General features: G+C 45.5%; 1 protein-coding gene across 3 annotated transcripts in view; it reads right to left on the bottom strand.

Annotated features, from left to right (window-relative positions):
• The window catches only part of DENND2A (DENN domain containing 2A), a 63600-nt gene that overhangs the window by 17377 nt on the left and 20573 nt on the right, over positions 1–25650 (bottom strand). For 2 of the 3 annotated variants that reach the window (XR_011337581.1, XM_069859024.1), the window contains exons 2-11: positions 18773–18868; positions 15966–17177; positions 14431–14558; positions 11202–11323; positions 8627–8824; positions 6463–6556; positions 5023–5073; positions 1775–1962; positions 960–1069; positions 680–749 (exon numbers count right to left, since the gene is read on the bottom strand). Coding sequence is in view for 2 of the 3 variants with exons in the window: in XM_069859024.1 (XP_069715125.1) it covers positions 680–749; positions 960–1069; positions 1775–1962; positions 5023–5073; positions 6463–6556; positions 8627–8824; positions 11202–11323; positions 14431–14558; positions 15966–17177; positions 18773–18840 (2241 nt within the window). In the remaining variant the exon portion in view is untranslated. Of the gene's footprint in view, positions 1–679; positions 750–959; positions 1070–1774; positions 1963–5022; positions 5074–6462; positions 6557–8626; positions 8825–11201; positions 11324–14430; positions 14559–15965; positions 17178–18772; positions 18869–19687; positions 19853–25650 lie in introns of those variants that run through there. The other variant, XM_069859025.1, reaches the window with a different exon arrangement.

Raw genomic sequence — 25650 nt, 5'->3', positions numbered from 1 at the left:
TAAGTCAAACGACTAAGGCAGCGCAGACACTGTACAAAGACAACTCTGAGCCTACAGGATGAGCACAGGTCTAGAAAACTGTTTAGGAGCAATCAAAACTTAAGAGAGACAAACTCCATGGAAGGGGTAAGAGAGGTATCAATTAGTCCTAGGAAGATTCTGACAAAAGGGGCATGGTTTAGTGTTTGATAGGAATGGTTGGACTCGATGATCCGGTTGGGTCTTTTCCAACGTGGTGATTCTACGATCCTAATAAAACTTTTCACCACCAGAACAGTTAAACGTCGGAATAATCTTCCCAGGGAAGTGGCAGATTCCTCTGCACTGGACACTTTTAAGGTTCAGGTTGATAGGATGCTGGGTCATCTCATTTAAACTATATATCACCTAAAAAGGTTGGGCCAGATGATCCCTGATGTCCCTTCCAACCTGGCATTCTGTGACTCTGTGATAACATTAAGCACCGGTGTAAGGAAAAAGTAAAAGAGTGGAGGATGGTACATGGAGAGGGACTTTGGCACTGAGCGGAGCAGAAGAGAGCAAAGCTGCTCTGCTGCTGCTCTTTCTTTCCATACTGAAGAAAAGAGCAGTAGCTTTCCGCTTTCCAGAATAGGTGCCAGTAACATCAACCCCACAGAAGGCTGCATCTCAAGGAAAAGAAAAAAGCAAGGATAATTACCAGCAGCCTCCTACAGTATCCAAAGCGCCTGCTTCCATCTTCCCCCGTAAGGACAAATGAGAACGTTTCACTGCAGAAAGAGAAACCAGAAAGACAAGATACCCATCAGCCACCATAAAAGTCTCTGGCATACAAATGGAATAAACTCACAATATTCTTCCATTCCCAATATACCACTCTCAAGACTCTGCCCATTTCCTACCTTATCAGCTCTCTTATTTAATTAACTTGATTTATAAATCTGTTTCTCATGAATCAGGATACAAAGTACAGTACTTACCTGGCAAACTGATGGATGGGGGCCCAGTCCTTTGCATCAGGGAAGCAAAACTGGGGAATAGCTTTCAACTGATCCTCTGCTTCGCGCATGAATTTGAACGAGCGCTCAAGCTAGCAGAACAGAGAGAAGGAATGTTTCCAATTAGTCATGTGGGGATGGAATGACTTCAAATATTTTTCCTGTGACAAATGAAGAGGTGATGACAGAGGCTAAGTTCTGCCTGGAAGATATTAAAATTTCTGTGATTCTGGCTCACCTAATCTTTAGATATCTTAAAGTAACTCTGTGCCCCAATTCCACCAAGCACAGCATCTGCAGCACCTGCCCCTGCAATATTGTGCCTCCAATCTGGGACACATCTTCTAGCAAGGGGTGAGAGAATTGAAATCTGAGGGGAGCTCCTGTTTCATCCCATTTGCAGGGGCTGTAACACTGGCTCTGTGTTTCAACTCGTTTCCCAGTTTGAACTAGGCCACTAGTGAAAGCTGTGCCTTCCCTTTAAGAGCATGTGTCTTTTCCCAAGTGTCATTTTTCTTTAAAGAGAAAAGGGGGAGGAAGGGAAAAGCTACATAAAAGTCATAGCCAAGGGCAGCAAAAGATCTAAATCAGCTGCTCTTCCAACAGTTAGGAATACCATGACAATTCTCAGAGGGGTGACTGCAGCCCCTGTATTTTCAGTCTCACCAAACACTGACACAGCAGAGGGGTCACTAATACAATGTGCAGTCCACAGAGAAGCTGTGGCTTCTCCAGCTGTGCAAGTGTGCTACACAGTCGGAGACATGTCAGCCAGACCTTCCCGACAGGCATCACACCTTCAAGGGGAACTGCTGGGTAACCTCAGGGATGTAGGCAGCCCCAGCCTGCTTCTTGTGCAGTGACACCACAACGAAGTACTCGAACAGCTGCCTCTCTTGATACTCAATCAAGTCCCGTTCCAAGGTTTGGTACCGCGGTGTTTGCTTCAGGCGAGATTTCACATGTACCAGGCGCTGGCTGTGAGCTAAGAAGAAAAAGATTAAAGATTGTGACTATGCCTAGGTCTTTGCACAGAGCACCAGCAGCGTTCTGCAGGGACTTGCAGATAAACTTGAAAACACCTCACTGCATTTATTGTCAGTGGCTGAGTAAGAGGAAGAAAACATTTGGATGCTGCACTATAAATATCTACAGAGATAGGACATAATCTTGTGAATGCCATCACCCTGAAAGAGCTTTGTCAGCAGATGGATTTAATGGATAGCTTTTACAGCTGAAGACAACCCAAACTGAGATCCACATGGGACATGGTGTAGCAGATAATGTCTGGGCATTCATCCTAGCATTCACTTATGCATCTTTCAAAACCAGCACAGCAAGGTGATTGATCACCTTTGTTCAGAGAAGGCCGTGGGTAGCGATCCCCATGGTTTTATAAGACCAGCACTTAGGTCAGGCTGGGGCTCCACTGACTGAGCAATGCTGGGGACTCCAGCTTCACTAACACAGGCTGGTCTGTAGGCCAACAACAAACCAAACCAAACATGGCAAGAGGTGCAAATGAAAATGGTTGGCTCATTCCAGTCCTTCCTGTGCCTAAACCTAATCTCTCAGGACCAGGTCTCTACAAGTTCACCCAAGACAATAAGAAAACAAGAAAAACTGCCAAGCAAGCTGTAACTGCAACACACGAGCTGTGGGACAATAAACATTCCAGCATGGAAAGTAATGAAAAGCTGCCTGCTGAGAAGAGAGTAGATGAGATTCCCTAAGACCACCCCCCTGCTTTGTTTTACAGTCACATCCCAGATTAAATCTCCATGATGTCTTCTTTACCCCTACTACAAAAGAAAGAAAGAATTAACTACAAGCAGAGACTTCAGCACATTCACACAACTCTGTTTTTTGTGAATGTGGGCAGCAACACAATGTTTTGACAGAAACGACAACCACAGAGCTATATGGAGACTCCAAACACATAAGATGTCTGCCTGGAGACAAAGCTTCCTGAGAGATGGTATATACTTTAAGATAGACTCTTGACCTTCTGTCTGGTAAAGTTGTGCCACTCATGGACTATTCCAGACAATATTATTGAAAGCAATCTTGAGGTGGCTCTTTGTCAGAGAGTATAATAATCCCTGGATAGTTAAAGTCCTGGATAAATGGCTTAGACTCTCTTCTCTCACCACCTGTTTTGCTATTTGCTCTAATCAGAAGTGGTTTCTGTTTTACCAGGGACTTCAAAAGAAGCATTGTCACAGCAATGCTGAGTGCTTCTGAAAAGCTTGCTCAAGCTCTGTATTGTTTATATTCTGAGCAACCTATCAAAGACACAAGGATTGTACTGCTGTCACCATGACAGAGCTTTTCTTTAAACATTTTTCCTTCCCAAGGGTCAGCACTTACAGCTCTGACAGGCAGCCTGAAGATTGCTGTCTGATGATTTACTGTGTCTCAAATGACGCACAGTGACTTACTAAGCAGAGATAACTGGCTGGTGTACTTGGTCTGTTAACTGAAACATACCAAATTGAAAGTCCCTGATAAAAGAGACTTGCTAAATCATGTCACTTTCCTATTAAAAAACAGGGAAGTCGACAGTTCAAAAAAGCATAGAGCAAAATACAAGTGTACCTAGAGCAAACAGCAAATGCCACAGCTCCTGTTCACATTTATGTGGACGTGTACAGTCACCCAGATCCAGCTATAGATCTGGATACTGTTCAGAGTCCAGTGCTGTTGGATTTGAGGCGACTTCATAGAATCACCAGGTTGGAAAAGACCCACCAGATCATCGAGTCCAGCCATTCCTATCAATCACTAAACCACGCCCCTCAGCACCTCATAACCTCCATCATTTCTTCTACAGGCAGTCCTAGTGGCAGCGGTACAGGTGTTACAGAGAAACACAGGATGATGCATATAATGCCCTATGGCAACCAGTAACAGACAGAAGTTTGAGTCATCCTGGACACATCTACACGGTCTTTCTCAGCTACATCTGAACATGGACTATATTTCACAACATCATGTTTCAAGACAGTTGTGAATATAATTTCTGCGCAATCTGGGTGCAAACCGTCTCTCCTTGTCTCCAGGCGTAGCCTAAGAATCTATCATGAAGTAGGCGGTGACAGGAATTTTCAGCTTGATCTTGCTAAGACAACAGTATGGAAAAAAGATTTCCCAACTCAGAGAAAAGCAAGAGCCTACAACAGTTCTTGTGTGGGAAGCTGCACTCACAAGAGGGAACTTAGACTGAGGTTTCTGTTCTAAAAGCCTGAAAGAGGGTAAGGACAACCACTCCTAAGCACAATATGCTGTGGTTGACACAGAGCCCAGATACTGCTTATTCTTGCCTTTTTGGCTTGGGAACTGACCTACTACCCAGATCAGGTACGCCTGTGAGTCAGGGAACTTTGGAATCTGAGGGAGTTTCCGTTTTGCATTCTACCTCTGACAGGACTTCGAATTTGCCACATAAATGCCCAAAAGACTGTAAAGCCACCAATGCCACAAGGCTAATTACCAGTACAAGAAGGTTTCAGAAGAATACTACAGAGACCAGTATATGACACAGCTCTACCAGAGTGAAGCGAGGAATGCAGCACTTCATCCTCGCTTAGGCAACACAGAAGAGTTTAACTAGAAATAAATCATATAGTGCAATTCTGTTTTCCCAGCTAGACAGTCTGGCTGGTGGTTTTTCTCCCATAGTAAACGTGTAGTGGGGTTTCTGAACACTCTGTCCCATGTAATACTGGTTTTCTCAGCCTGGTCACACATTTATGACTGTGTACTTAGCAAAACCTCACTGTATTTCCACAGTGTCCAAGCCATCTCCTACAAAAGTCAGTGCGAAGAGTTTTGGTAGGAATTGGAACAGATGTTTGTCTTGGACACCAATGGTTCTCTGCCCAAGTATTTTCTTCTGCAGCATCAAGATCTCTGTTTTTTTACTGTATTCTGAGTAGAAACAAGCTCCTTCTCCAAAGACAGAACCTAGAGGAGAGATCTTGACCTAGGATCTCAGAGCAGTGTTTATTGGGAGCCATTTGCTCTCTTCACACATTTGCCTTACCTTTCAGCTTCTCTTCAGTATCACTGTCAGATTCACTGTTTTCATCTGTAACTACAAAAAAATGAAAGGGGTAAATGAATTAAGTAAATCCTATTTATTACTGTGCATTTCTTATCACCAGCACCAGAAAGCCAGGCCTGGCAACTTCAGGGGGAAGACAGTATAAATCCCAAAGGCCTTGTTCTTTTCAAGGGTGCACATACCCACACACATTCAGCTTACTAACTTTGGCATCTTCCCATTCCTTCAGGGAATAATTAAAAAAACACCAAACAAAATCAATTTTGCACAGCTGGAAGAGTTGCATGAAGAATAAAATACCAGAGAAGTTATTTTACCCAAGTCTGTACAAGCACAACACCAAGGCAAAATACGGATTACTATGCAGTAGTGTGCAGGACAAGGGATAAACACAAGCAAATCAACATAAAATCAAGCAAACCAACATAAAAACAATTGCTAGATTGAATCAGACTCAAGGTCTATATGGTCCAACAGCCTATTTCTGTTAATGATGCCTTAGGTGCTTCAGGGAGGGGTGTAAAAATGATGTAGAGACAAGTCTGAGATGCTTCTCCTGAAGGTTCACCACAGTCTGAAAAGCTGGGACAAAAGGATGGGACAAAGGATGACCTTCAGGTCACTTAAAGGATGCCTGAAGTCATCCATCCCTGAAGGTTCAACACAGTTGTCCACCCTTAGGGTGTCTATCCTATATCAAATAGGATAAACAGTAATCACTAACTGGGAAACATATAGAGCTAGTGGTCAGCTCTTGCTGGAAATTAGGGTGTTTTGGAAAAAAAGTACTGTATTGGAAAGACATAACTTAAAGTTTCACAGACGTGATGTTTAAAAGTAATCGCTCTGAGGTATCTGAACACTTCTGGTCAGTTGTTAATTGAGAGTGGGAGGGTGAAAGTCTCAGTCTTGCTACAATGGAGATGGTGCTGCAACTGAGTCTAGAAACTCTGGTTCCCAACTGAGCCTATTTGTTTATTGGGATGTTAAAGGACCAGGACTGTTTCAAAATCTACTGTATTTCATTGGACAGTTTACTAAAGTGACACATTCCCACATAATGTTTTGATCTCAATAAATAAGATTTTTTGGACAGAACATTCCTCTCCAAAGTTTCCAGTCCGTTCCAGAAATAAACATCAAAAAGGGGGGACATTTTTGGTGTGACATACAAGGTTATCATGTAAAGCCATGGAATGAAAATGAAGTAAGAAAACCAAAAAAGTTCAGTTTCAATGAAACACTTCTGGGCAGAGGAATAGCCTTTATCTTCACAAGAGAAAGCGTGGAAGCCTCAACACAAGCTCACTCTGGACTGGAATAAGCACTAAAAAAGTCACAAAAACCACTAAGCCAGCCTAAACTCTGAGACAAGTCCTCAAAAAGTCTTAGACGTATGATGATTCAAAGTTCTTTTACCTTTCCCTGAATTGCTCTCCGTAGACTGCGATAGTCTCTTGACACGTTTCTTTCCCCTTCGTGCCTCATAAATGGCATTGATTTTCAACACAAGCTGCTCAGTAAACACACAAACAAATAAACAAGGTTATTTTCCTTCCCAAGCAAGAAAGAAAGTTAGAACTTCATGCAAAGTGGTTCCAAATCGTGGCCACACTGAAGCTCTTCACTTGATGGCCCAGAAGTGACAATTACCTTGCACAGCAACCTGTGCTGCGCTGCCAATGGCCACGCTCTCTCTAGTACAGAAGCAGTACAGTCACCCTGGCACGGCAGGAGCCGGAGATAACAAGCCCCGATGAAAGGCCAGGCCTTAATGCGCTTCCACAATGCGTGGCCATAACAGCTTGACCACCTGGGCCTCTCCATACCATGGCCTATGTTCCATGGAGCACCAGAAGGTCCCTTGGGAACCTGCCCAGGTCTGCGAGTATCAAAGTAGAAAACTGGCTGGAGTATGACAGCAAACTTTAATGTCTTTATGCCTTTAACATCCATTGTGGGACGTGCTGGAAAAGCCTTCATAGCCATTATGGGGGGAACGCATCATACAAGGAATACTGAGGAAATTTAAGTGGGTGGAAGCCAATGATGATGAATTATTTTCTACTAGTGGTTTTCTTCGTAAATCCTTTAATCTCTGGCCTCCTGGCTGACCAGGAGAGAGGCCATTTCAGTGTTGGGCATAGTGCCTCATTCAGTGCCTCTAGTCTCCCTATCCATCCCCGAAGGGGAGCGGAATTGCAGGACCATGCCAGGCTTCCCTAAGCCTCCTTGAGGGGAGCTGCCTCCTTGAGGGGAGCTGCCTCCTTGTCAAGACCCCAGGCAGGAGCAGCAGGACATGGCCACAGCATTCAGATTTATTCCAGAAAGTCTGAGATCCTTGCACATGTCCTGAGAGCTCACAGTAAGACAGACCCACAACAGACTTGGTCAGGCAACTCTGAATCCAAATATTTAATTGAGAGATAGGATGCTCTCATGCAGAAGTGCAGCCTCCATCCAGCTGCCCAGCTCAGTCTCAGGCTGATTTTGCTGCTGATGCAGTAAATGTCAGTTCAGAGCTTGCTCTCCAAGACTGTTCACTGGCACAGCCTGGTAAATACATACTTGTAATCTTCCCTTTAGCTGACATAAAAGTATATATGAATACACTGATAGACATCAAGCACAAGTACAGATGTGTACATGTACTGGGCGAATAAAACCCTAGACATCTGTAGTGTTTGGCTCATTCCTGAAGAGCTGAGGTATAGAGAGGGCATTCAAAAATCATTAATGCAATCATGAACATAGATCTGGCAACCAGGAAACAAATATGATACACAAATACATCCCTTTTGCCCCAAATGAAAACTGCAGGTTCAGAAAAAAAATCACCACAGACAGTCCCTGGTAGTCTGTGCTTGTCCTGCAAAGACTGGAATAAGCAACTGTGGTTTTGTAACTGTGTTTTTGAAACATTCACTACATAGACTGCTGCCAAACCTAATTTGGACTGAATACACTTCCTGCTAGATCTGAAAGAAAATAAAATGAAACGGAGTCATGCTGTATCCAAATATGAAGTAGGAAACGTTGCTCCAGGAAACGCTCTTGACTACAGACAACTCCTTTTTGTCACTCAAATATTAGTATTTTCACTGTTCACCTACGACTACACCTTACACCTTGAATTACAAACAGCAAATGCATGAATGAGACCTAGCAAAGAACAGCAGATTGCCAGGAGGGAACAACAACACAACACATAGACAATTTCTGACTGTCCTATCCATCAAGCAAAGAGGAAATATGATAGGCTACAACTTTTGCAGAATTATCATTTTTTTCCCTCCTCTCACAAACTTCAACTTTCATCCAAAAATTGAAATGCGCTTTTCACTTCTTATTTTATCTCTCCTGATAATCAAGATATCTCAGATGGAAAAAATATCTTCTTCAAAACCTGAGGAGATGTTTCTGAGCCTCCTTCTACAGGCAGGAAGTAGGTAAATGCAAGCCAAGTCCCCTTCCAGGACAACAGCTTTATTACAGTGATACCACATTGGAAAATAAAGAAAACATTGTCTCATACTCGCAATCCTGCCTGAAAGAAGCAAGAGAAGGAAAGCCTTAGATTTACCTTTGGAATCTTCCTTCTCCTCCTGCCATTCTGAGGGTCTCCCAAGGAGAAGAAGGTGTCATCTGGACTGCTGGGCGTCGAGGGAGGGCTGATTTTGGATGGTGATCCAGTCCCATCACGGCTCAGTTTCCGAATGTCTGGCAGTTTGAAACTCCGCCGCTCTGAGTTTTGTCGGAAAAAAATGGGCTTGGAAAGCAACTGGAAATGGAGAAGAAGGAATGAATGAACACAGTACCTCATGTAGCTTTGCTTCACTGCTAACACTGTCGTGGCGGTAAATACAGTGGCACAGCCACAGCACACAGCCCTGAGGATGCTCATGGACTTCTGCACATACCAGGAGCTCACCCAGCTGCCAGACTGGACCAGGACTATCTTCACCAGCAATTTAATTGTCCCATATTCATTCCGGACCAAAACTCAGTCTCAGAGGTTGGCCAAGGAGCCTTGCTCCAGAGTGAAATAAATTCTCCCAGAACTTGTGTAATCAAGAGGCTGGGACTGTAAACAGGACAAGACTAACCAACCAGCCAACCACAAACATTTTGGATAAGGAGCAGCAAGCCAGGAGGAACAGAGAAGCAGTGAGACCATACAAGAAGCACTGTCAGTAGAGCTGTCTTCAACAGTAGCCAGAATTGATATTTCATAGTAAGGTACCAGAAATATCACAACATACAATTATGGTGACTGGTTTCCTTATAAGCACTAGCAAGTTCAGTGGGAGTGCAACAGTAGATATTTAAGTACCAGAGTAAAGTTCTTAAAGTCCCTGACCAAAAACAGCATCCGTGAATAAAGGTCAGCTCTAGATAAAGGGCAAACCACTTCTCACCAGAAAGGTGCTCAATTTTTGTCTTCTCCTACAGGTTTTCCCAGCAGTTATGACAAGAGAATAAAATGAGGCAGGGAAAGGCCATTGAAGAATCTCATCCTGCACTGGTTATGAAAGTCTGTCCAGACACATTTCCCATCAGTCTTAAACTTGGGCAGGCCCCTCCACCGTGATTCACACGGCAGTTGCAGACTTGCTAGTTGCCAAGAGAGCTGCAGCACTTCTTTCTAACTGATGCAGATCATGGGATTTAGATGTCAAACACTAAGTGAACATAATTACTCCTATTCAGCACTTACACTAAGTGCCTCCTGCTGGGAACCATATCTATGGTGAAAAGCATTCCTGTGTAATGCTGCAGCCTCCTTTTGACAGCAGAGTTGGGAAAACAGGGTGCACAGGTGATTGCAAAGCTTGCCAGGGGAAATCAACTCTATGCCAAAGTCATATACTTACTGCTCCAGACCTAACTAGCAACAAGAAAAATGGATTGAGAATCACACAGAACAATTTACGCTTTTAAGTGTTGAATTATCCAAAGGAGTCTCAGTTGCTGATTAAGGTGGTTGGGAAACAGCAATATGTCAAGAAATGCTGCATACCAAACTTCTGAAAATGGGTAACAGCTCTGCTAATAGGCGCAACTTGGAAAGCGTGAGAAAACCCTTTGGTCAGGAAAACCACATTTACAACTCCTGCTATTCACCCTGAACCCAGCTGTTGCCAAGATGACTTCTGCTGTCACATTGCCCCTACTGTTCCAGGCTTGGACTATCTAAACAGACAACAGGAATTAACCAAAACAGCTTGGAAGGCTGAAAGCAGGGCTGGCTTTGGTAAGCCCTGAGCAAGAGGTGCAGACCAATGTTTTACTTCTTATTTTGGTTTCACTGCCAGGGAGGAAAATGGCACCAATCTGTGAATTGTGCTGCTGGTGGGGTCACCCTTTTAGTATCCGCCCCCTAACCAGGGGACTGGCATTGCATTACTTACCAGCAATCAGCCTCATCAAAGAGAGAGCAAACCAGACAACCTAAGGGAGGCAACTGCAGAGGCATCTTGGCATCAGCATGGGCAGACCGTGTAGTGTCCACTGACTCTGAGCTAAGACCACTGCAAAGCTTGATTACCCAACCACTTAAATGCCCTCATTGGGGGGAGGAAGACTTTTCTAGCACTATGTCAGCAGAGGGTCTTGCCCCTTACAAGGAGAAGGTAGCCCTAGAGGGGAAAAAAGTGAAACCCAAAACCATTTGTATAAGGGAATGATGCCTTTTTTTCATCTTGCTAAAGGGCAGTAAATCCCCTCTTATAGCACTGTACTCTGTGGTAAAAGACAAAAAAACCCTGACATAGAATCATAGAATGGTTTGAGTTGGAAGGGACCTTGAAGATCACCTAGTTCCAATCGCCCTGCCACGGGCAGGGACACCTCAACTAGATCAGGCTGGCCTTGAACACCTCCAGGGATGGAGCACCCACAACTTCCCTGGGCAACCTATTCCAGTGCCTCACCACCCTCATTATGAAGAATTTCCTCCTTATGTCTACTTTAAATCTTTCCCTCTGCAATTTAAAGCCATTCCTGCTAATCCTATCACAATATGCCTTTGTAAAAAGTCCCTCCCCAGCATTTTTGTATGATGAAAGTCATCAGCAAAACTGTTTTTTCCACACAGGACCTGGATTTCAGCCAAAAACCTGCCAGAGCAGGAAAGGTGGTCAGTTGAATCAAGGTACCTTAGTGGGAGTCCCAGGTACAGAAGAGATGGGGGATGCTGGGAAGGTCAGGACACATTTCTTCCCCAGACAGCGGCTGTTAGTTTCAATGTCTTCATAGGGGTTTTCCTTTGATGGTGGATCTGCAGCAAAAAAGCCACAAGCAAGAGATTGTAAGGGCAGAACATCCTTGAGGTTTGCCATAAAAATCTGTTTAGGGATCTGCTGGCCTTTTCCCACCTCCCACATAACGACCTGTTCTCAAGCATTCCTATAACTGCTTTATTCTCTCCATAGCCCTAGTAGTCCAGCTGCTTGCTGGACAGTGTCCAAATCCTGACACTGACATATGCAGCCATATGAACATATCACAGATACTACAGATGGAAAAGACCCAGCAAGTCCTCAAGTTCATTTCCCTGCCTTCAGAGGGACTGTGAGGTTCTCAGGCACATCTGTACATAATTAGATTTCCTTCTTTCCAGTCTTTTGCTTAGAATTGTCCAAACGAAACTGTGAGATCAAGGCTAGCATAAAGGTCCCCTCTCCTCTATTTAAACTCCATGCCTAGGTGGGATCTTCAATGATCATTCAATTGGGGCTGAAGCAATGCACTGCTCTTGGGCTGACTGTGCAGATTTAATCCACTTTCTGAACGTGGATGCGTGTCACACCACAAAGGTTTTTAAACACATCTACCGATCATGGATACCTCAGTCCCACATGCCTCACTTCAGAAAGAGGGAAGGATTCACCTCACCTAACCCAGGCCATCTAAAGTCAAGATGCTTTCTCCCTGGAGTTAGGGATCATAGAATCATTTGAGTTGGAAGAGACCTTAAAGATCACCCAGTTCCAACCCCCCTGCCATAAGCAGGGACACGTCCTACCAGACCAGGCTGCCCAAGGCCCCATCCAACCTGGCCTTGAACACCTCCAGGGATGGGGCAGCCACAGCTTCCATGGAAATCTGTGCTAGTGCCTCACTACCCTCATAGTGAAGAAATTCCTCCTTATATCTAGTCTAAATCCACTCCTCCCCAGTTTATAGCCATTAAATGGGAGGGGATGACAATGACGACAGGGATGGCAGGGTTGCAGTTGAAGTCTTCAGACAAGGACAGAAACCCAAGTCTTTTCAGCACTCTCTTCTACAATGGCTTGGTGATATCCAGCACTGCAGTGGTGGATCCGAATTCACCAAGAAGGAGAAAGTAAGCAGGTGCAACTCCAGAAAGCAAGTCTGCAAGAATATTTTGTCAGCAAACATGCTCCAGTCCCTGAAAGTGACTCCACTTTCCAAATCCAATGGCACACTTCAGTACTGAAAATATATTTCAGCTGTCACATAACTGGGTAGACTGGAGAAAAAAGAATAAGCTTCGGTTCTGTTGCCTACCCCTTCCTCAGACTGCTTGGCTGCATGTCCAATTAGCCTCAGTCTAGAAGAATAAACAGTTTCCCCCTTTTTGACAGATAAACCTAGTCATTCACCTGTCCAGTACAATTTCCAATATTCCAGGTAAGCGAAGGCAAAAAGGCAAAAAGATGGTGCATGAAGGGAACCTGTCTGGCTTGCCTTGAAAGGGAATGGCTTTCCTATCAACAGCTGAACCCTCTTGAAGTCATGTATATGAATATGGGGTGTATGTGTGTGCTTGCATGCCTTGATGGACACACATGGCATGTGTGGGCTGGCACTAGCGCAGTTGAAGTCTTGGTTTCCCCTCCATTAACGTGGTTTTCGCATGTTGTTTATGTTTTGTGGACTATACCCATTTGCTGTCTTGTGAAAAACAAAACTAGCCTATTTTGAGTTCTCTTTCCACCCTTTTCCCAAACTTCCATGGTAACACCACCAGGCTGCAGGAATGAATTAAAGATCACTGACTCCACGCAAAGCCTAAACATGCAGCAAGAAAACAAAAAACCAAATATGCCCCATTAGCTGACAATTACCCATTATCTTTTTTTCTTCTGATCTTTGCACCTAGAAGCTGGAAAGGAGATAAATTTCAGCCTGGCATTTGAGTTCTCTGCAATCTCTGGACACAGGGGTGTGCTTGTGTTTCAATGGATGGATTTGCCTATACAGCCACACCGTAATGCTATCCGTGTTATTCCAGCTGATGAGGTGACCCTCACTCAGTGGTTTCTGAGACCTCCCACTATGCCCCAACACAAAAAAACCCAGCAGCTGCTCAGCCACTCCCTGTTCCTTTGGCTCCCCAAGTAAAGACAAGAAAAAGGCAAACGCAGGGCCCTTGGCTCCACAAACAAGACTGACGATCCAGTGGGTCTCTTCCAACCTGGTTATTCTATGATTCTATGACAGCTTCAAAAATATCAAAAAGGATGGACTGGCATCACCCTGTTTGCCATCAGTCCCAGAGGAACATGATTTCTTTGAGAGATCTTTCTCATCAAGTATAATGAGATGTTATTCATATCAAAACAATAATGTCCTGTCTGCTCCTGAGAAACTGCACCTCCTCCCATGCCAAACGCAAACCACCTTTGTAGGATTGCAGCTGTACAGCAAGAGCCAATGCAGCTACTCTCTTCCTATTCAGCTAAATCCAGCCAAGAGCTTTACACAGCACCAGCCTGCAGCTACTAAAACTTAAGGTTTTTTCAAGAGTGATGCTTCTATTCTGTAGTCCATAAAAGGCCATCTAACCCACAATGTTAAAAAACACATTATAAATTGAGAGTATTACAGGAAATAACCTTTAAAATGGCACTGACCTGCCTTAGAAGTTAGAGAACGAAATAAAACTCAGTTTCAAAGGTTGTGGGACCTAGTTTCTTAATTTCAGTGGTATCTGGAACCAGACACAATCCTATTTCTGAACCATGGAATTGACTTCAAGGCTGTTTTCAGAGCGTTCGCATTATCTCAATGGTGACAAGCTTATCACAACGGACAGATCAGAGCTGTGAGAATTAATCCACAATACAAAAGAAAGAAAGAGGAGAGATGCCAATAAAAATAAAAACTGGTTTCCACATGCCTCAGGTTCATCTTTGAAGCTGATGAGTTTTGAAATTTTCCATCCATTTCTCTTATTACTTGCCAATAATCTGTGTAAAATGTGTCTTGGTTTGCATTTGGATAATAAATACACTTTATTCAGCACCTCCGGTGAGTGTCTGCTAACCACGAGTCTTCTCAGTTACTCAGTGTTAGCAGTGAAATCCCTCCCCTGTCCAAAGCTCCTGCCCAGCACATCCCATCCAAATCTCCTACCCAGGATGTCTTCGTAGACGTTCTCCTCAGATAAAGTGCGTGTGAGGGCCAGCTTGGTCTGTGCGTACCAATCCACTCGGCCGTTCTCAGAAGATGACTGCAGTAAGTCTTCAAACTCATATGACTTCCTGCACCGTCGATGGGAGGGAAGAAGAAGCAGAGAGAAGAGTGATACAGTTAGCCAGCATTTATAACCAAATCATGGCTAATTCACTTCGCCAACATGCCACAGTTGGCAAAATGAATTACTGAGAACATTTCACAGCTTCATTCCACATGTAAAGCATGAAAAGGCAATGCTAAGATCAGTTATTTTTATCAGCCACATAAACAAAGGCATTTTGGGGATGCTGTAGATAATCTGGTTGTCATGGCAATAGCACACCATGAAGATGCAAGTGTTAAGTGGCACAACCTGCAACGCTGCACAGAACCTCAGGCCATAAGAGGTCCCATTTACAGTACAGATCCCACCCTCAGCAGGAATAAAGAGGCCCCAAAATCAGCTCTCTTTGAGTCATAGAGGAAAGCAATACGCACGTGCAGGATGGCCGAAAGGGTAAAAAACAATTAAGTGGCCTCCACTAACAAACCTGGAAAGTTTCAATTTCCTTCCTACACCCAAGCCAGGACTTTTTAGGTGACAGTTTATGCAGGAGGCTTTAGAAACAGCTGTGTACACTCCCCATCCAAGAAATGTGCGACAATCATGTAGGAAGAGAGAAAAGCCAAGAAAGCACTCCAGAAGAATATATACACATCAGATTCAGTTAGAGGGACAGGTTTACTGTGAACAGTGAAAATCATAAAATAGTTAAAGTTGGAAGGGACCTTAAAGATCATCCAGTTCCAACATCCCCCACCGCAGGCAGCGACATCCCTCACTAGATTTGGTTGCTTAAAGCCTCATCCAAGCTGGCCTTGAAAATCTCCATGGATGGGGCTTCCAAAACTTCTTTGGGAAACCTGTTCCAGTGCTTCACCACCCTCACAGTAAAAAATTTCTTCCTAACGTCTCATCTAAATCTCCCCTCTTCCAGCTTAAAACCCTTACCCCTCGTCCTGTCACTGCACTTGCCGAGAAAGAGCCCCTCCCCAGCTTTCCTGTAGCACCCTGGAAGGCTGCTACAAGGTCTCTTCCAGCCTTTTCTTCTCTAGGCTAAAACAAGCCCAACTCCAGACTCTGTTCCAGACCAGCTGTAGTCATTTTGTAAATAAATTTCCTGCTTAAAAAAAATCCCAAAAACAAAAACAAAACCCCAAATCCCTCAGTTGTGGGTTTGAAAGCCAAGCCATATATAATACAGTGACCTTAAAGCCCAAATCTGCTATGAGTCATCCCTTTAGAGTTATCCTGCAAAGTTGTGCTGGCCACTAATATGTTCTCAGATTGACAGCTGAGTGCTAGGTACAGCCAGCAAGGTTCTTTGAGCATTAGGAGTGACCAGGGAAGATCTGTCTCTCCCAGAGAGCTATGAAAAGGCAGGACTCTCCACCATCTAAACCAACACCTTTATGAAACACAACCTGAATACCTGTGGTCAGCGTTGTTCTTGTGCTTCCCGCTCCAGAGCCTCCTGCTGACAGCTGATGGGGGAGGAGAGGAGGGGAGAGGAGGAGGAGGAATGGATGGCAGAGGGGGTAAGTTCCTTTTACTCCTGGCTGCTGGCACCCAGTCCTCTTCCCCCTCATGTTTGAAAGTCCGCCGGGGCTTTGGCAGCGGGTTGATGAAGGGTTTCTTCTCTGGCACCCCTGGCTCTGTGTACACGTTCTCCACCATGCAGTCCTTGGATTTCACATGAGGAGTCCTTACCTCTTCCAGAGTCCCAAAAATTGGCTCACTGATTTCAGAGTCTAAGCCAAGAAGCCTTTTGTTCAGCTCAGCCCCACATATACTCTCATGGCCCTCGGGAGCAGTATGTCCTTGTGTTGCTTTCTCTTGCAAGCACTGTGGGGAGTAGTAAGTACCAGGCAACTGAGGCTGCAGCTCTCCTGAGCCGTCTTTCAAAGCCTGCTCTAGCTTTTTGACCTGACTCAGCACTGAAAGATTTTCCTTCTGGACCTCCCACTTCCCGCACTTCACCTCCTTGCATTTTCCAGGGCTGGACTTCACTTCCGCATCTTTCTGCATTTCCCACTTTCGCTCTGCTGCCTGCCCTGCGCCTTTTGGAGTTACTGCTTTCCGTTCATTCTCTTTGCCTGCCCCTTTGCACTCCGGTTCCCAGTTCACAAGCCTCTTGGTCTCCACTTTCCATGTCACCAGTGCTTCCCCACTCATCTTCTCAGTTACACAGGGCATCTTGTGCTCCTCTTTAACACCCTGCTCCTCCTCTCTCCGAGGAGCAGACTGTGTTTCCTTTTTCCCTTCCCATTCTGAAATTTTGTCCTTGATGCTGAAGGACTTATTCCTCAAACCAACTTTTCCAGGTGACCGTATATTCTGAGTGCCTCCTATCTGTCTCCTGATGTTTTTACTGTTTTCTTTAACATTGAGATCCACAGATGGGTCACTGATGATCATTTTGGGACTAAGCATGTTCTGCTGAAAGCAGTCTAGCCTTGGATCCAGCATCAAGTTCTCCAAGGCTCCCAGTGGGTTCTTCACCACAGAAGAAACTGGTTCAGCTTCAAATGTTAAGCCCAGGGTGACAAAGGCACTTTCAGAACATCTCTCACTCAAAAATCCAGACAAAGGTCTTTCTAACTCCTTCTCAGCTGCAGTATTGTTTTTATCTGCAGGCTTGATCCTATAAACCAAAGACAGAAAGAGAAGAAACATTCACTACCATTGCTTACCTTTTCCTTAGTCAATCAGCACCACAAGCTCTGCTCATAAAGCTGGTAATAGCAGAGCACTTGAAAGATGGGCTTATGGGGAAGGACAGTCAGAGAATGGTTCTCATAGCCAGAACATGATGCTTTCCTCTTGTTACAACTAAAACTCTCTGAAGTAAGTGCCAGGAGAGAACTAATTTTTGTACATCAGACATGCTGATACCAATGAGAGGTTCACCAACACTTGTGTGCGTTTGTTTAGAAGTGCAGGAGTTTTAGACGTTGTCAGGGTCCATTGCAAATAAATCCAAAATGGAACACTTACAAACAACAGCAAAAAAAGCTGCTGTTAAACCATGTGATACAGTTGGCATTCCTCAAGTGCTCAGAGGATTTATCTTGGTCTACCCAAATGTTCCCCAAAAGCATATTAATGCCCCAAGCATGCAATTCTATAGCCACACCATCCCAGGCCACACAGGGGCTTAGGCTCCCCTTGCACCCAGGCACACTCCCTCAGGTCCAGAGCACATGATGTAGCACCCAGGCACCAGATTCAACATTCTCAGAGAAAAGGATTGAACATATTCACTGTTTGAATCAAATCTGCACCAAAAATCACTAACATGGTTAGTCTGCGGATTTCCAAGTATGTGTTATCACAATATGAATATTGTGGTATTTTATCAATATAAAGTTCCAGTTGAACAGACACCTATTTCAACACAAAATGTTTTTGAACCAAAGCACCCAACGTAGTCACTGGAATGAAAACGTGTATCATTAGTCTCACTTAATCATGATCCCAAAAATGAGATTAAATTCAGGAAACTGCTCTATTAACTTAAATGTTGTCAAGTGTGCCTCTTCCAGAACTCAGTGGTCTTGCAAGAGCATCCATGTGGATACTCTGCACGCTGGCAGGCCTTGGGCTTTGTCTTGGGGTTAAGCAATGCTGGCAGACTTTGCAAACACAGTTGTAGTGCAAATTGAGTCTGGGATGGGTTTCTGAGCAGAAACGGGACCCGAGCCAGACACTGTTCTTCCCTAGGCTCACAGATATTTAACTCCTGGCTGACTCGGTGACAACATCATGCTTTGGTTAAGCACGGGCACTGTGAACACCACAGCCTTTCCCAGTGAGCAAGGCAACACAGTGTCACTGGTGACTGGACTGCATAGTAGAAACCCAGGTTGGACACTGCAAAAAATCCACAGTAGGGCTTGTCTGAGGAGTGTGTGGAGTCTCCAGCATTGAAGATATTAAGTACAGGAAGGGCAAGCACTGACAGGGATATCATCAGCACAAATGGACTTGCCTTATGGCAAGATTCCTTCTAGCATTGTAAGTCTAGGACACCATCAATCTGACTAGATGCTAAAATGCACAGCGTCACAGCCCTGAGATGGCAATGAAATCACCCGGCACATACAGGGGTGTGTTTTAATGAGAGGAGGGAGGGACAGTGCAAAGCAGAGAGAACATTTCCTTCCTCTGGTTTTCTTTCTGTTGGGGATAAAAAACACAAGCAAAGCACTCCATCACTGAAACATGGAAAGCTCTCACCTCTCAGACTTGCAGACACTGCTTTCAGACTTGCTGCTCACACCGGCCACCTTGCTAGCTGTCATCATGTCAGCACACAGCAGGGCAGCAGGTCACCTGCAGACAAGACACAAGGAAGAGGCATTGCTCTGTGCTCAGCATCCTTCTGTCTTCCTTCTACCCACACGCATGCACGTTCCTCCTTGAAATACAGGAGAGGAGCAAAAGCAAGACATGACAGGTCTCTGAGGGCAGCCTTCACTTCCTCCTCTGCAAAATGGGAAAGGGGGGGATAGCATTACCCCTCAGAAGCCCATAGTGACAGGTTTTGAGGGCAAAAATTGTCTGACTCAGCATCAACTGCTGTCACATAACTTGACTATGGAGCACATTTTATGAAGGCTTTTATTGTTGCCAAATTTTCAGTGGATTTAAGTTTTGGGTTTGTTTTTTCTTTTCAGAAGACTAAAGGAAAACAATTTTAAAACAACCTGTGTTAAGGCCACATAACCAAAGTGGTCCCTGTGCAAGCAACACTGTCACAACGTCCCCACCTTGGGACAGAAAACATTTTAGGCTGGAGACACTGCACTGCAGCCAGTGGTTTCCCACTCTCTGGTGGGCCACATTAGGCTGCGACTGATCTGATTTCAGAAGACAACTCCTCATGGGGGTAAGATAAATCAGTCACAAAAATGAGTCATTCTATTTGCCTAATGATTTCTAGCATTTACTGAGCAACTTCTCTTTCTTTCTCATGTGTACTGCTGCTACTCCGTCAATACAACAGACTCTATTCTCTTTTTACTGCTCCACAAGACTCTTACTCGCTAAATAAAAAAGAAAAGCACTACTCTGTTGCTCTCCAGCACCACCTCTCCTCCCTTCTCAGGGTGGTCTGCCTGCTCTGCAGCGTTGCGATGACAACAGACTCACCATCTTGTAGGCAGCACTTGGAAAATCTGAAGCCTCTAGAATCTGTCCACTTGGTTGGTCTGCCAGATGCTGCCCCACCATGCCAAGCATTTGGCAACAAGAGCCAGCACCTCGGGAAATTTAGTAGCGTCTCATCATTAAAAAAAATAAAAGCCACTACATCAGAAACAGTAAAGAACAAAACGATCTCTCGTTTCCACTGTTCAAGTATTTCAGGCAGAGAGAGGAAAAAGGAAAGAAGGAAAAAAAAAAAAAGAGCCTTGTTTGTTCACAGTTTTCTCTCCCTCCCTTTATCCCACACTGGCAATGTTCCTGAGGCGAGGAGTGAACTCTGGGTCAACTCTATGTGTACACACTCGGGGCAGCTCATTGCTAACCATTTAGCAGACTCTCTTTCCCCAGACAATAAACCCCCTTGGCTTCTCTTCCTTGTTAGTAACTGGAACAAACACCCACTTCACTTCTAGACACAGAGCAGCCTTGCAACACTGTCAAGAAAATTTACCAGCCTGAGGAACAAAATCTATTCATCCATCCGTTAACTGTTATGGATTGAGAAAAATGAAAAACTAATGATAGCTCCGTCCTGGCCAAAGAATGACTCACCCAGGCAGCCAAAGCAGATTCCTGCAAAGCTGCAGCAGAGGCTGCTCCACACTTGGCTTACAACACGCCCAGAGCAGGGATGGTCTCTTCACTTACCACTCATTTAGTGCCGCACACAGCAGGGCGAGGGGCTGGAGCCTCTTAGCCCTGCCGTTTGCAGTAAGAAATAGAACAACAATGGGAGTCAGCATACACACAATCCATGTGAGTCCACTGCCGCATTGCCTGGGACGAGCGCCTCTGTCTTGGTGAGATCACACAATGTCCCCATTAGGAAGCTCCATCTCTCAGCCTTTTCCAATCATCCCCTAAGGAACACTGCCTTGAAAATGAACAACTAGTTACGAGCAAACATGTGCCGGTGCTCAGCACAGCAGTGCACCTGACGTACCTCCTCCGTGGGAGGCCAAAAAGAAGATAATACAGAGTAAGAGGTGTGCTCGTTTCTTCATCCGTAGTGGATGGGACAGATGCCATTGCCCTCAGTGAGCAGATGTGAGGCACAAAGCACTTTTTGATTGCTGTACAAGAGTTTGCTGTGAAAGAAGCACCACTGTGATTGGCACGACTTTGAGCCCCCTGCAGCCACCATGTGCTGCAAGAGTGTCCAAAGCAACGCCCTCACACTTGGCACATTAAAGTGCAGCCCAGGAGCTTCCAAAGCAGCAACACATCAGATGTTGCAACCTGACAACAACCGGGCACCTACCAACACACTCACTGAAAACCCACACCACCTAGAGAAGTAAAGTCATCTCTAGGAGATACAGAGATTGTTGTGCCTTCAGCCTTGAACAGCAGGGTGCCCAGGCTGTCCTCAGCATCACCTAGGGGATTATTGTAGCACATTAGCTGGTCCTGCCCAAAAGAGTAAATATTTATCCAAACACACTGGAAAACGTGACGGGTAGAAAAGAGTCACCTCTGGGATAAAATAGCAGAAAATAATATAGTGCCTCCCAATTAGTCCAACAGTCAGATAACTTGCCTGGGACTAAATGAACTTCATTATGGGATGATGCGATGGCATTCTCTCTTCCGCTAATAAGGTCACCAGAAATTACTTGTAGGCCTGACCCACAGGCACTGCCAACGCTTAACAAAGAGGAAGCTGGGATGGCAGTGATGGAGAATTGCCTCCAATAGGAAAACAAAATGTAGACCTTCTCTACTAAGGTTTAGCTCCACAAAACACCCACAGTTAACAGGACAGTCCAGCACAAAGGGCAAGAGGAGTTCTCGTTACTCCTGTCTCCCCACATCTCTGCAACCATCGAACACACTACCCTGATTACATGCTCGTTCAGGTTCTCTTCGGAGCACATCTGTGACCTCCTATAGCCTGCTGAGATTTTTAGACGAAGCAGCTCATGGAAGGGGTCCAACATGCACCCCATCTGGTACAAGGGAGCTGATGAGACTGTGTGGACAGGAGGGAAAGAGAGAAGGAAGTGGGGAAAGAGAGTACGTGAGGGTGTGCATGTAGGGATGAGGAAAGGAACACCTACCAGAGGCTCAGAAGGGTTATCTGAAATGCTGTGCTTTCCTTTCCCATGTGCAACATGACCAGAGCCTTACAGACTGCCTAGAGAAACAAGCACAGATGAGTTCAGTTTGCAGGCAATCCGAGCAGGATATCCATACATCAAGCTGGTACTTCTTGACCAAGTGCTTTCTTGGAAAGCCACACATGAAGTTTCTACTAGCAATGGGAAGCACAGCCCCATGGCAACTTGAGCTTAGGGCTGTTGGCACGTACATCCTGGAGCAGCAAGGCCATAAAAGGGGGAAGAAGATGCCAAGCCCCGTTTGGAGAGCCTCACCACTGCAATTTATGCTGTAATCCCTGCCATTGTTTGGGGGAACAAAGCAGTCATCTGATATCATTTCAAAATTAAACTGGGAAAGGAAGGACAGGGGAGGAGGCAGGAGGAAAGAGGGAGGGGAGGGAGCTCTCAAACCTGTTGGCCAGACCCTGGGAAGGATGTAAAGGCTCCCAGCAGAAGCCTCTCTGCGTATCTCCCACACGCACCCGGCCTCACGATTCCCAGGGCCATGTGATGGGGGCTTCCTGCTACCAAGCGAAGCGAGACCTACCCTGACCTCTCTCTTCCAAACAGAGTTCCTGCCGGCTTTGTGTTCGAAAAGAGGCGTTTGTTTACTGATCTATCATTGGCATGCAGGAAACAGCCTTGAAATGAGCTGTAATCATCTGTCTCCAGCAAGAGCTGTTTGGCTTTTTTCTCATTTAAGTTTTCCTCCCACCCCCTCCTTCGCTGATGCCCTCTTCCCCACTTCCGATCAAACCACTGGTTGGAGTATGCACATCTGGTTCAGGGCATTAGATACTACGCCATGTTTCCAAAGCAACTGGTGAATAAAAAAGAGGCAGTGACTGTAGGCACACTCCCACCCCTAAAGGACAGAGAAGTCTTCCAGAGGAATACGAGCTGAACTCCTTTAGGGAGAGGAAGAAACCAGCTTTGCCCACTGCCCTTGGTGCAGACACCAGACAATGATAAAAGCCAGAGGAGCATCCAATGCCTTCCAGTTCACTTCATCAGAAACGTACACAAGCATGGCACAGGTCACATACATGGAGTCTTGCCTCCAACAAGATCATGCAGTCATGGCAGCAAGCCTCCCAGCCCTCCCTTCACTATTTCGTTTGCGAGGAGTAAACCAAGCATATTGCAAATGGTCTTGTGGTTTGGGGATGGGTATTACCACTGCTGCGTGCTGGAGGCCAAGTCTCAAGATTTTCTTTGCTCTGTTTGCTCTGCACCTCACACAAGAATTGGATCCAAGTCTGTAACTGGATACTAGCCACATCGCTGATGCATCTAAGCAGTAAGGCTTCACAGCATCAGAAGCAATCCACAGCTGGTCAAACTCTCCTCCAAGAAGAAAAAAAGACGTGTTGAGTTTCTTCTTTGTGCTCACAGGAAGGATCTCTCCAGTTACTTTCACAAGTAACCCCAAGCAGTCCAACAAAGCCTGCAAGTAACACCTCTCCCTTCCAATGCTTTACAGAACAAAGGATGCAACATACAGACAGCAACCACAAGACAATAATATATAACGTATGTATATAAAGAACAGGAAGGATGCCGAGAAGACAAAACACTAACAGGAAAATTATGAGTAAGGGAAAGCCAACAGTTAAAAGCCTTCAAGGCTCCCTCCCCCAGCTCTTGCTCTGTTTGGAGCCAGTTTCCCTTTGGGAGAAGCAGCAGGCAAGAGGATGCGTGCTTGTGCACACGCACAGAGGCCACTGCGTGGGCCCCCATGCACAGTCCCAGCACCAGGCAGCATCCCTGGGCCTGGGCATGAGCACGCTGCCCTCCCGAGGCCCCCACCAGCAGTGTGACCTCACGGGATGGGCCCCTGCAGAGCACAGAGGACACCAGCCAAGCGGGGATGTAGCTAGAGCTGAAAAAGGCAACAGGACCCAAGAGCAGGCTCCTTTGGCAAAACAAGATGCTTGCAGTGGTGGAGTCACTGACTCAAAGTGCCCAATGCCAGCCCAGAAACAAGGCATCAGTTTTCTGAAACTTGAGCCCAGGGTGTTTGACTCAAAATTCCAGGACATGTGCTATGAGCCTTCCCTAGCTGACAGCAGCATGTTTCTTCTCAGAGGACTTCTGTGAAGTCCACTTCTTTCCTCTCCCAGTCAGCCCTGTAGGTGAGCATACCCAAAGGTCTGGGATGATGGGCCACCCCTGCAACAGCAAGTCTTTCAAATGGCATCCTAGTGAAAGGATGATTGAGCTTACGCATAAGAAAAAAATGTTTTACTGAGAGGGTGAACAAGTGCCAAAGAGTTTGCGGAAGACCTACCCTTGGAGATATCCAACTGGACAACGTCCTGAGCAAGCTGCTCTACGAGACCCCACTCTCAGCACGGGGCTGCACTTGGCCATCTCCAGAGATACTTTCCCACCTCAGCTACTCTGTCATCCTGTGCCAGGCACAGTTAGTTTGGGGTAAGGTGAGCTGTCACCTCTTTGCAAGCACTGATTGCCCTGGCCATGCAAGTCTCCTGCAGGCCATGGAGAAGAAGACAGTAATAGCAGCAGGCTCATTTCAGTTCATCACACTCATAATGGGATCCTAATTGTAGATAGTGAGGCCCAAGCCATTTATGAAAGAAAAAAAATGCAGGATAAACTTAGGTAAACATAACTTATGAAGGACCAATGACTGGGAAGCAATATGCTCTTACAGTATCTTTTAGAGCCAGATCCCACACAGCCTCCTACCCCCCTTGCCCCACTCTGTCCTAACTTTTCCTTTTGATCTATCATATCTTACACCACAGGGCTTACAAGGGGGTCAGGAAAATCCCATGTGTCAAAACAAACTGTATTTTCAAAAACCCCAACTGGAATTGACGTGCCGCAACCTCTCTCTTTATACGTGCACCCCATGTCAGAAGAACAACACTGCAATGCAAGGAATGCAGAAACTCGCAGCGTCGGCATTCAGCCTGTGTGCAGAAAAGCTGGCTTTTGTGTTATGATATGTCTTTAACTTTATGATATAACTCGTTCTGTTGACCTTCTCCCTCTCCGAGACCACAGAACAAACTCTGCCTGCTTATATGTCACTAACCTGATTTAATGGACCGCTATGGTTTGAGAGACTGCCCTGCTTCTCACTCGCCCTGAGCCACTGCTCCTTTCCTTGGCTGCCAGCGATGTGGTCTCACCCCTGTCCTTAGTCTCACCTCGTCCTTGGTAAAGGACAGACCTGATAGTTGCCATTGACTAAGGGTGTGCCTGCTTTTTTCCTCTCTTCTTGCTCCTCTTTCCTTCGTATCAGCTCCAATGCTTGTAAAGCCCTTTGTGAGCTAGCAAGAGGAGCAAGCTAGCTACTTCAACTCACTAGAAGGAGCAAACAAATAAGAGATAAGAGGGAAGCAAAAAGTTTTCTGCTTGCCTAGCAGTATCGGTCACCTGTCATGGAAAACCTGATGAGCACTTAAGTACATGGAAAGGAAGGGATGAAGTCATATTGCTGGGACAGATTCACTGAATATTTTGCTCTCTCCTCACTAGTTTCCTTCAACAGTATTTGTCATTCACCATATAAACAGCAAATTTATATTTTGATAAATTTGCCCAGACTACAGGCGAAACTACAACTTGGTCGTAGTACAGGGACAAGACTTGATTTTTCAGTCTGTTCCAACTGCAAACCCCATTGCCTTCACAAGCAGCCGCAGGGCCAGCTCCACAGCCCCACATCTGGCTCTCAGGCCAAGGAACACACAGCTGGCAAAAACTCCCCTTTCACGGTCTGTTCGACATGGCAGTGAGCTCTGGGAACAGCAGATGAGGAGGTTCCTAGCCATC

The sequence above is a fragment of the Phaenicophaeus curvirostris genome, chromosome 1, assembly GCF_032191515.1.
Source record: "Phaenicophaeus curvirostris isolate KB17595 chromosome 1, BPBGC_Pcur_1.0, whole genome shotgun sequence".
Lineage (NCBI taxonomy): Eukaryota > Metazoa > Chordata > Aves > Cuculiformes > Cuculidae > Phaenicophaeus > Phaenicophaeus curvirostris.
Note: the sequence above shows the minus strand (reverse complement) of the source record. Positions and strands in the feature narration are given on the sequence as shown.